We start from the raw sequence: 12,506 nt of genomic DNA, 5'->3' as shown, positions 1-12,506 counted from the left end.
AAGTGTTTGTAACCTGAAGCGTTTGTAACCCGAGGTACCACTGTACATAACAGGGGGCACAGGGAAGTCCTGAATAGCAGTTAAGTCAAATTATTTTAGAAGGTTTCCAGAGCCTTCTAAAATGGTTCACAAAATGGTTTGCGAACTACTGGGCTACATACATTTTCAAAGTGCAGTAAGACTATATTATTTTAAGCTGAGGTAGCCAGTGAAGATAAACTAATTTGTACAAAACATAGCACATTATCTCATATATATATATATAACTTAATGCAAAAGCTATGCATATATCATTTCTGGATAGGTTTCCCTATAATGCCTATTTTGTTTGGTGTCCTTTTCTCTCTACTGCTCTTCGCAAAGCGTGGAGGATCGAAGCCTCATTATTCTGAATATTGTAGCTGGTCAATCCCACCAGTTTATCAAAATCCTCCTCTGTATATGTAAAGCTTTGGAGTCCATATGGAGAACAAGGACCAGTCACATTAACGTCCCCCTGCTTCAGTTCAAAGGGGCTGCGTTCCACACCTGCAAAACAAAGGTCATTATCACATTACTGACACTACTCTCTGCATGTGCTGTCTTCTTATTTGCAAAAGCTGATCAGTGGCACTTTTGAAATGTGATCCAATGAATATGCTATCTCTGCAGTGTGTGACTCACGGGAAAAGTACCCATCCAAAATGGGAAGGTATTTGCATGAAAAGGTACCCAATGTTAATATGGTGGCATTAGCTGTGCCAGCAAAACAGCATATTGGGGATTGGGGTCCTTGTTTGGGCAAAAAGGTGGTGTAAATGAGAAATGCCTGTCAACATATCACTGCTAAACCCAGCACCAGGGTTCCCAAGGTGAAGGCAATGACTTTGGTATGACTTCACCCGATTTTTGATGTGATGTGTCAAAACTCAGACATTACACTGTCCATTAAAAAAAAAACCCCCACAAAATATTTTTACTTCTAAAAATTCCCAGGCAGCTCTGGGCACTCCCTGCTAGTAAACAAACAAACAAACTTACCTGGTGCTTTATATTTTCTGAATGTGTCATTTATCAGAGGAAAGAAAACCACAATGGGTGCTTTCGAATTCTCATGATCTTCAAAGACATAGCACTCCTTCAGATCCTTATCCTTAATATGACTCAGATCTACTTTGGGGAAAGGAATTCCTTGCTTTGCAAAGTATCTGGAGGCTTCTTGTAAAGGCTGGATTGACATAAGACAAAAACTGAAATGAGACTTCTCCCTTACTAAAATAATTTATTTTGGGTTTTTAGGTACAAAGATGCTTAGGTTTGAGACCTTCCCATACACCTCACTTCCTGCCATGATGTGCAGACTTCATGTGCACCTGTGTGTGTAGGCAGGTGGAGACAAACCTGGGAATCCGTGAATGGGTGTTGCTCCTCCAGCGGAGCAGAGTGTGTCCTTTGGATTCATTTTGATCTCCTTAGAGTGATCAAACTGCTTTACACACATTACATAAATAAATCTTTCAAGAGTAAGCAAATGAGGATCTGGAGATGAGAGATTCCTGCTTTTTAATGGTTGTCTAAGCGAGTCCACAGTGAAAGATCAAACTTGAATTATGGACTTATTTACCGGTTCCCAACTCACTATCTTAGCATTAACTTGTACAGTGGTACCTCAGGTTAAGTACTTAATTTGTTCCGGAGGTCCGTTGTGGTTCGAGGACCCCAACCCCCGTGAGGTGGAAATAAACACACAAGGACGCATGGCATAAGGTTTATGGGCAAGGAAAAGGCCACAACTTTATTGGTTACTGCAATGAAAAGGTATTGGCTTAGGCATTGGATGACCACAGCAGAGGGGTTGAATCATCAGTAGAGTAGATGGAGCCAGTTGATGCCTATCCAACTATAGGCTCACCCCTGATGTCACCGGGGGTCGTGCCATGGCCTCCAGCCAAGCAGGCATCGGACAGAATACACGACCGCCGGATTCCTTTAACGGAATACCCAAATCGAAGGCGTAGGCGATGGCCACACCTAGCCTTCCCACACAGCATAACACCCAAATCCAATGCCTAACCTACCCACCAATACCACAAAAGTTGTGACGGTTGCTACGAGGTAGGCGAAAAAACCCATAGGCCTAATGCCAACAGGAAAAACTCCTACCAGGCCCCCAGACAACTGGGCGACCAACCTAAGGTCCATAGCACAACCCTAGAGTCTGTCAAGACTGGCCTGTACGGGCAGGGGTACCTTTACCTTTACTAGGCTGAAGGCAAGAAGAACTAGCACTGGAGGTTAAAACAGAACAGAAGAGAAACCCTCCATTCCAATATAAACCTGTGCCATCAATTACAGCGGGGGGGGAGGCACTGTGGCCCTCCAGATGTTGCTGAACTACAACTCCCATCAGCCGCAGCCAGCATGTCCAATGGTTGGGGTAATGAGAGTTGTAATTCAGAAACATCTGGAGGAGCACAGGTTCCCACCCCTGATCTAGAGTGTCTGGGATTCTGAAACCCTGCTGGGGAATAACTGTATTTGGCTTTATCGCCAATCACATTTCCCACTTCAGTTCTTTCTTACAATATGCCAAGTGGTCTGAACTGGGTAGTCCTCATGTAATGGAAATTCCAAAAGCATTATGAAGATGGAACAATTTGGTAAGCAGTTTCTGATTGGCTACCTGGAACATTTACATCAAAGGTGGTGCAAAATAAATGCTGTCTTATTACGGAGGCCAGCTTTCCCAGGTCTGAATTTTCAATAAAATTCTAGAGCATTGTCCCAGTGTCTGGATTCCATTGGAAACTACAAGATCTGAAATCCACAACACTATGACTGCTTGAGCCACCTGCTGGATCACTGTATATTGCAATGTTCTCAGGGTTTGTTGGTTTGTTTGTTTTTGTGTTGGCAGTGTGAGATAGCGACTCCAATTCACTAACTGCATCATTGGGATAACTGTAAGTGAGGTCAATAGACATAGACTTTCAGGGACACATTTGACCTCAGTCAGAAGTGGGAAGTTTTGAACCTGGGGGCATACTTGTGGATTTGTCTGTTGCTATATTCTTCTTGCTGGTGCCTTTTGTTAATGTGAATAAAATTATCTGGCTATATATCAGGTGTGTGTGTCCAGGGACAAGGGGAGGACATTTTCTCCGATATCCAAATTTGACTCCCAGATTTTCCTTGGGGTGGGATCTGAATCTAGAACTGAATTCTCAACCCGCAAAAAAATAACTCATAGCCTGCTGAAACCAACCCTAGTTACAACCCACATGTTTCACTAATGTCCCACTGTATGATCATCGTCATAGACTGACTAGTCCAATGAATCCCTAGAATCATGAAAAGGTCTAAATCCAGGCAGCAAAGCAAAATCACAAAAACTTAACTTATGTCCACAATTCAGAAGGCCACAGTGACAAAAAGCAAGCCAGGAGTAGGAAGGGAAGCAGGACTAAGACAAAGACTCAATGGTAGTGGGAAAGTAGCAAAGACCAAGGTGAAAAGCAGGAAACAGAGGAGCCATACCCCTGTAATAGTAGATCCTAATAACTAATGAGTAGTGTGCTCCAAGGACTATCTCATTTTGCTGCCTATCATGAAGAATAAGATATTACAGAGAGAGGGAGAGAAAGGATAGAGAATCCATCTAGTCAATCAGACTGGTACTTGAATCTTGGAGGTTTTTAAGGAGAAGTTGGGTGGCCATCTGCCATAGATGCTTTAGCTGAGATTCCTGCATTGTAGGGGATTGGACTAAAAGACTCTTGGGGTCCCTTCCAACTCTACAATTCTATGATTCTATTATAGGTCCAGCAAGGCTGGCTTTGTCAAGCAGCCAGTTAAATGTTATCGTGTAGTAAAATGACCTGCAAAATGCTGAAGTTTTAATTTGTTTTATCAACTTCAGATTTAAATTTGGTCATTTTAAATATACTTACAATTGCCCTAATATCAATTTAGGGAATTTATCAGTGAAACCAACTATTGTGAAGACCAAGGGTGAGATGGTTAGAGTGACAGCTGAGTAAGGAAACTGGGGAGTTTGAAAATAAGGTCACACTTAACTGAAGTTGCTTCTTTTTTAAAGCCAACCAACTATGGACTTCAGAAGCTATTGCTTCCAACTGGAGGCAGTTGAGTAAAAGTTGTGTGTAGCAGCTGCTGCAGCATGTTCTGATCAGCCCATATAGAACAGCTTAGTATGTGTATGAGCTCATCATGTTTCTACTGGTAATGGTGTGAAACGGCTTCACAAAATGGGGGCAACCCGTGAGACAAAGCTACATTACACTGTGACAGGGAGTCATTGCCATGCAGAGCAGAAGCTATTTTCAAGCAGCCTCCAAGTGGTGTTTATAACATAAGAACACATCAACTGATGCTTATCATTTTCTCTAGGGCTCATAATCAATATAAAACTAGAAAGCAATGATTCAAAAACTAAAATGTCTCACAGCTGCTTGTGATCCTGAAGAATAATTTAAATGTATAATGACATCCACTTTCCTCTCAGGCCTCAGGAGTGGTGGGTAGCTGATATCTATATATGCTGCAGTATCTGTGATAGACAGGTATTCTGATGTAGCTGTCAGCTGGTTGGGAAGAGTGTCTAGATCAGTATCTGAAAGGCAAATACCATGGTTAGCAATTAATAGTCTGCTGCTACTTTGATTAATATACACTTTCACAGTTTTCTGTATTTGTCTGCAGTTCTAAAAAGAGCTTTGCATCCCAAAGCTCAAGATCCTTTACTCCTTCCCCAACAATATCACAACTGGAAAGAGACCTACTGGAATGTAATGTAAAAGTGCTGTCTAAAATGTATAAAATATTATTGGAATATTGGGATATTATTGGAATGGGAGACAAAGGATGAGCAAGTGAAGTCCTGAATGATACAATGGGCAATAGATATTGGTCATCATATAGATATGGAAGCATGGGAAGGGTTGTGGAATATAGATATAAAATTGAGAGTATGTTATGATCTAAGAGAAAATTATATGAAAATGATATACTGATGGTATCTAAAACTGAGTAAATTGGCAAAAATGTATAAATCTAAATCAAATAAGTGTTGGAAATGTAAAGAGAAAGAAGGTTCTTTTTATCACATGTGGTGGTCTTATAGTAAGCTTACTGGGAAATGATATATACTGAATTGAAAAGGATGTTTAAAATAATGTTTGTAAAAAAATACCATAAGCTTTTCTTTTGGAATTATTGGGACAGAACTACCGAAACAGTACAGAAACTTCTTCATGTACGCTACTACAGCGGCAAGAATGTTACTTGCCCCAAAATGGAAAGAAGCAGAAGTCCCAGCAAAGGAAGAATGGATACAAAAACTTATGAAAAATTCAGTAATAGTGAAACTTCCCGGACGAATAAGAAATTAAGATAACAAACTTTTTTTTAATAAAAGAATGGAAATGGTTTGTTGAATATTTACAGATAAATTGTAAAAAGATAAGAACATTGGCAGGATTATTGTAATAACCTGCAGTTTGATAAGAGTATATATTTAAAGTAGATGAATAAATGAGCAAACTAAGTTAATTTGGATATGCAGAAGATATTAAAAATAAATTTAAAGAACCGCAGAAAGAGGGAGAAGGAAGTCAAGTTTTGAAATGTTAAAATGATTGTCAAATTAGTGAAATGTATAAACCTGGAAAGCATAAATATATATTTTTAAAAAAATTCATCTCAATTATCATCAACCCAGTTAAAATTTAAAACTTGGAGATCAGTCAACTTGGTTAGTCAAGCCCTGACCACATACCTTTCCATATGGCAAAGTTTTTATTATCTATATATCCATCATTTAATTGGAATTCCTTTATGAAATTGTAGAACTTTGAGGTTGTTATCCTTTGTGTTAAGACTTCACGAAGGGTCTTCATGAATTTATTGGCAGGGATAACCAACTGAGTATTCAATTCATCTGCTTTTGGTGGCTGAGGTGGTCTTTCTTCTGCAAGTCAGAATAAATGGTAAATTTTATTTACTGAAGCAGTCATAAGGAACACATGCAATGATATGAACTGATGTATAGTGAAATAATCAGCGTTTCCCCCGATTATGTGACGGCTGTATATTTATGAAATATATACCATATTGAGGAAGCCATATTCAGGTATCTGTTCATATAAAATGAATGCGTACAGAGGTAGTCTCTGCACATTCAGCTAAACCCTAATAAAAGTAGGTAGGTGAGGTACAGAGTTCATTCCTTATGATGGGTGCAGGCTGTTCCTTACATACCTTATCATCAGGACTATTCCAAGATATTTTGCTGCCTGAGCTGAAGAACAAGATGATGCCACCCTTCCAAGCCAACCAGACCAGCAAATAAATCTAAATGCAAGCTCAGGGAAAAGTGGAAGAGATCAGCTCTGCACTACAGGCAAATCCCCATTTACGTGTGTTCAATATGTGCGCAACCACACACCTGCTGCCATGGGTTAATTTGTTATTGGCATAAAACTGTTATTGGCTTTCCTTTGAAAATACAGCAATGGAAGTTGCAAAATCTATTGCTATATTTGCTGCTGCTAGCTTAGACAGGAATTTTGTCAGTATATTGGTGCTAGATGAGGGCAAATAAACCAAAGCTTAATCCTGACAAGATGTTAAGTCCTGTGGGTTGGGTTGGTTCTTGTAGCTGAGGACTAGATAGTTAGCGTGTTCTAGATGGGGTTGTACTCCCTTGGAAAGAAGGAACATAGGTCCAGAGGTGGTAGAGTCCACATTGTCACTAGAAGACCAAAGTGACCTTAGTGGCACATCAAGCCTTTTGCCAGTTCCAGCTGGTTCACCAGCTACAGCCATTCCTATAAAGCCAGGTGAAGTAGTAGTAGTAGTAGAAGAAGAAGAAGAAGAAGAAGAAGGGGAGGAGGAGGAGGAGGAGGAGGAGGAGGAGGAGTTTGGATTTGATATCCCGCTTTATCACTACCTGAAGGAGTCTCAAAGTGGCTAACATTCTCCTTTCCCTTCCTCCCCCATAACAAACACTCTGTGAGGTGAGTGGGGCTGAGAGACTTCAGAGAAGTGTGACTAGCCCAAGGTCACCCATCAGATGCATGTGGAGGAGTGGGGACACAAACCCGGTTCACCAGATTACGAGTCTACCACTCTTAACCACTACACCACACTGGCCAATGTGCTATTAATCTAATGGCTGGATTACTGTAACATGCTGTGTGTGAGGCTGTCCTTAAAGATGATCCAGAAATCCTGGTTGTGCAGACTGTAGTGGCCAGGTTGCTTAGTGGCTTAACCTATTGGGACCATGTGACACTGATTCCAAAAGAGATGCACTGGGTGCCAATGCACTATACATTGTTTTCTAGTTCTGGGTGGTTCACTCACTATGGCTCCTTTTTGGACAGAGATGACTTGGACATGATTAGATTATTGCAATGTGCTGTGCTAGGGAGTGCTATTGAAGGTGGCTAGGAAACTACACACACACACACACACACACGCACACACACACACACACACAGCTTTTCTGTTTCATCGTATCAACACATACTGTGTTATAGTCATATGCAGGCTAATAAGAAGGAAAAATAACATAAATAAAAGACATATATAAAAGAATATTAGTAGTAATAATACTTATTCCTCCAGTTTATTTGACTCTTGTAAATGTTATCTTTAATTCCCCTTACACTCTTTCCTTGGTTTCCTAACTGCTACCTTTTCAATTGTGTTTCCTTACTCTACTAAATTCTTTTCATTACCTTATATAATCCCACGTTATGACCGCTACTGCTGAGTTATTTTTTGTCAGTCTGTTATCATTATTTTTTGTTACAATATTTTTCCATATAATCTATATATAATGCCCCGTCCTCTTTTAAATCCCTGTCATCTTTTGTTTCTTAATCTATTTCTCATGCTGGCAAATTATATATATTCTAATAATTTAAGATGCCTAGGAAAACTTCAACTGGCTCAAAATATGGAAAAGGGGACACAATCTCTTAGAGTAAACAAATGAAATTTTAGCACAAGGCATGATAAAAGTCTGTCATTTTAACAGGACAAGTTACCTGTTTACTGTTGTAACAATTGTTTTCTCAAAATTTATCTTCTGTACCATGAAAATAAATAAAAACAGTATTTTATTTTAAAAATTCAGCAGATTATCGGCTGGTGATCGCTTTAGAATTCACATATAGAATTCATATAACCCGTGCTTTAAAAATAGCTGCACTGGTTGCGAGTTTGTTTCTGAGGCCAATTCAAGGTGCTTACACTACTGTTTAGAACCCAAAACAATTTAGACCCCAAGTATCTGTACCTTCCCTAAAGAACCTCTCAAGCATTGAGATCTGCGGAGCTCCACCTCCCTCTGAGATTCATGGGAGATGACCTGGGAAAGGGACATTCCCTGTGGCAGCCCCTAAATTGTGGGATTCCTTTCTCACAGAGGTGTGCCTGGCACCTTCATTGTACAGCTTTTGTTGCATGTTGAAGACACACCTCTTAACCCTGGTCTGTGACACTTGTGATATGCAGTGCATTTTTTCTTTAAAAAAAATAGTTCGAAACAGGAAAAATAAATACAGTAAATGGACAAAACTACAAAGAAAATGCATTACATCATAATACACAGCTGACAGTTCACAGTAAGTTCCACATTGGCATGATGTTGTGTGCACCAACATCTTCCTACTCATATTGAAATACTGCCAAACTGGATCCATTCCAGTCCGGCTTCCGCGCTGGTCATGGGACCGAGACGGCTCTGGTCGCCCTAACAGATGATCTCCGCAGGCAGCTGGATCGAGGCGGGTCGGGGCTGCTGATTCTTCTAGACCTGTCAGCAGCCTTCGACATGGTCGATCACGAACTCCTGGACCACCGCCTTGCCGACGTGGGGATCCAGGGCACAGTCCTTCAATGGCTGCGCTCGTTTCTCTCCGGTCGGGGACAGAGGGTGGCGCTTGGGGGGGAATTGTCATCCTGCCACTCCTTGGTGTGTGGAGTGCCCCAGGGTGCAATACTCTCCCCGATGCTTTTTAACATCTTTATGCGCCCCCTCGCCCAGCTTGTCCGGAGTTTTGGGCTGGGCTGCCATCAGTATGCTGATGACACCCAACTCTATCTGCTGATGGATGGCCATTCTGACTCGGCCCCAGACACACTGATCAGATGCTTGGAAGCTGTGGCTGGATGGTTACATGGGAGTCGGTTTAAGTTAAATCCTTCGAAGACAGAGGTCCTCTGGCTGGGACGGGACGATATGGGATTGAGGGGGCAACTCCCATCTCTAGCGGGGATGCAATTAGTGCCAGCACCATCCGTTAAGAGTTTGGGTGTAATCTTCGATACCTCCCTCTCCATGGAGGCGCAGATTGCAGCTACAACAAAGGCGGCATTTTTTCATCTCCGCCAAGCTAAGCAGTTGGCTCCTTACCTCTCTCGCCCTGACCTAGCCACTGTGATCCACGCGACGGTCACCTCCAGACTGGATTATTGTAACTCGCTCTACGTGGGGCTGCCCTTGAGACTGACCCAAAAACTCCAGCGGGTGCAGAATGCCGCAGCGAGACTCCTTACGGGGTCTTCGCTGCGAGATCACATTCATCCGGTGCTATACCAGCTGCACTGGCTCCCGGTGGAGTACAGGATCAGGTTTAAGGTGCTGGTTTTAACCTTCAAAGCCCTATACGGCCTAGGACCCTCGTACCTACGGGACCGCCTCTCCTGGTATGCCCCACAGAGGAACTTACGGTCTTCAAATAAAAACATCTTGAAGGTCCCAGGCCTCAGAGAGGTTAGGCTGGCCTCAACTAGAGCCAAGGCTTTTTCAGCTGCGGCTCCAACCTGGTGGAACGCTCTGTCACAAGAGACTAGGGCCCTGCAAGACTTGACATCTTTCCGCAGGGCCTGCAAGACAGAGCTGTTCCACCAGACCTTTGGTCAGGGTGCAGCCTGACTCCCTCCTTTGGCAATCTTTACAAAACTTTAGTTATGGTTGCCATCAATTTTCAATTTGATCTTAATTAATTTTTTATAATGTTTTATAATGTTGTACTATTTTAGTGGTGTTAGCCGCCCTGAGTCCGGCTTCGGCTGGGGAGGGCGGGATATAAATAAATTTTATTATTATTATTATTATTATTATTATTATTATTATTATTATTCAATGAGGCCAAACTTTCATCAGCAAAACACCACACATTCACATTCCACACTGCTTCACACATTAAATGCTCGCTTCCATCTGAGACTCAGGAAACACCGTGACAAGAAATGAGGCCGCCATTGGGGGTAGCAACAGAACTGATGATTCACTGTGCTGGAGAAGAAACTATTTTTTTTAAAAAAAAATAGTTTCTTTTCCCGTTAGATTCACAAAATGTTTAGGGGTATGCATACCCCTGCATCCCCCCAGAAAAAAGCACTGGTGATATGTATATTTTTAGAACTCACTCTGGTGGTGGTTGTAATCTTTTTATGCTGCATATTATATCACCTGAGGATGTTCTGGCGAATGGCAGGTAATAATCAAATAACAATAATGTGCCAACTCAAGTTGCTAGTGTTGAAATCAGCTTTCTACCATTTGGGACCCAGGCACTTTAAAAATGTGCAGCCCTGGGATTTCTTACCTGGAAGGATGGCCTAAAAATATATTAGGTACATAATTAGCATACTATGGGGAGGGACAGGATGAAGAAGAATTTTAAATTTTATAACCAAATGTAAAACAAAACTTGGATGACTAACCAATATCTTGTACTTTGTCCCTGGTAAGCAGGTACCACAGACCTTCTTCCGAAGAATCAATTGCACGCCAGGAATCCAGTAGGTTATAAGAAAATACATTACTCCACACACCTAGAGAAAAGGAGGGAGAGATCAAGTAAGAAGTGCAAACATCATAAAGGACAATCTGCATCCCACTTTGTTGTGACTACTTTCTTTTTTCCCTCCGCTGTCACCACCAAAAGTAATGGGGTCTTGCGGGGGGGGCACCAAAAATTGCTTGGGGTTGGTCTCATTGGGTCTTCCGGCCAGGGATTAGCCACACCTATGTTAAGCTCCAGGTGAGCCACAGCTTTTGAGGGACAAGGCATGACAGGAAAGCTAAAAGCAAAGCGAAAATAACCTAAAGCACAATGTTTGAAAGCCCTCACACCAGATATTTGCAATAAAAAATCATTTTGCATCTTTCTTGGTTCCCTCGGAAAGGTGTGTGAGGACTAACTGAGGTTCAGTGTTTTAAAAGTGTTTCAAAGAAAGATGACATTTTACAATGCCCTTCACAACATTATCAGGGTTTGAATTGGGCACTCTAACTCAAAGAAGATAATTCTTCAGTTGAGTTTCCAACAACCTGCAACCTTCCTTTGACTCTGTCATTACTGTTACTGAATACAATCCAGGAAGGAAAGTTAGTTCTCCTCTAGCCACTGACAGTAAACTTTGACTCTACTAGTCCTGTGAATATTCGAGGCAAAACAATAATGGAGTTGTCTTAAGGAATGAATTAGTGTTGTGGAGGGATAGTTGCTATATAGGCTTCAGTTCACTAATTACTTAGATGACACCGTGACAATGTGCCAAATTAATAGATGATACCAAATTTGGAAGAGTTGCTTTAGTAAACAGGCTAAACATTTAAAAATATTTTAACGCAGCAGATAGTTGAGCAGATGGAAACAGAATAAAAGGCTTTAGGAACAAGTGTAAATTGAGGGAGACACACTAAATGCATGCATATGAGATCAGACTCCTAGCAATATTACTTCCAAGATGCATGTATGGTTAATGCCCATCTGTTTGTTTTATATTATTTATCTGTGCATGGATAGTTTAATGTGAAATCAGGCTGGTTTTTGCTACACCACTCTGATTTTATCCAGAATGTACTGTTTTGAATACTGATTGGCAACTACATAAGTGTTGCTTACATGAAGAAAACAAGGGATGTAGAAATCACATTGTGTAAATTTTCCTCAGTGAATAAGCTGAACTGGGCAATTATTTGCCTCAGTAAAAGCTCAACTCTTTCACACTATCCTAAAGTCAGTGGAGCTTATTGGTAAGCAAGTATGTAGAGTAGAATAGCCTTTGTGATTTTTAGGCAGTAAACAAACCTTCATGCTACAGTCAGATTTTTTTTCTTCTAATGGGAATTGGAGGGATTTTTAACATTATAGTATCTTGAAAATGGTATCTGCAGCTCATGTTTGTAAAAGTAGAGAATTTAAGTCACCTTTCATGAAACAGATTCCAGATTCTGGAAGTTTCCTCATCAGCCGTCCCATGAAGAATTTACTTCCAAAGTCCTCAGCACGAACATAGGCCCCATATTTTATTATTCCAACCTCAAAAGGAGTGAATTCCATCCATTCTATAACAGGACAAAAGCAATTATAGGTTCAAATTCAAAGTTTGCTTTGGTGAAATCTGGGTTTGTGGTTGTTGCATTTTGAGTAACTTATTTATCATAGCAGATATATGACCTGACCTGAATGTCAGAAAAGAGA

At 41.1% G+C, this 12,506-nt stretch overlaps 1 protein-coding gene across 3 annotated transcripts in view; it reads right to left on the bottom strand.

Annotated features, from left to right (window-relative positions):
• Window positions 1-224: 224 nt before the first annotated feature.
• Window positions 225-12,506, bottom strand: part of LOC310681937 (cytosolic phospholipase A2 epsilon-like) — a 68,665-nt gene continuing 56,383 nt past the window's right edge. For 2 of the 3 annotated variants that reach the window (XM_083450095.1, XM_083450096.1), the window contains 6 exons: window positions 12,233-12,370; window positions 10,741-10,851; window positions 5,777-5,968; window positions 4,446-4,612; window positions 1,021-1,207; window positions 227-528 (listed from right to left, as the gene is read on the bottom strand). In XM_083450095.1, the coding sequence (XP_083306221.1) occupies window positions 320-528; window positions 1,021-1,207; window positions 4,446-4,612; window positions 5,777-5,968; window positions 10,741-10,851; window positions 12,233-12,370 (1,004 nt within the window). In that variant the 3' untranslated portion in view covers window positions 227-319. Of the gene's footprint in view, window positions 529-1,020; window positions 1,208-4,445; window positions 4,613-5,776; window positions 5,969-10,740; window positions 10,852-12,232; window positions 12,371-12,506 lie in introns of all 3 variants that reach the window. The other variant, XM_083450094.1, reaches the window with a different exon arrangement.

This window comes from Podarcis tiliguerta (assembly GCF_965153285.1).
Source record: "Podarcis tiliguerta genome assembly, chromosome: 1".
In the NCBI taxonomy this organism is placed as follows: Eukaryota; Metazoa; Chordata; class Lepidosauria; order Squamata; family Lacertidae; genus Podarcis; species Podarcis tiliguerta.
The sequence above is the reverse complement of the archived record's forward strand: the minus strand, read 5'-3'. Positions and strand labels throughout refer to the sequence as shown.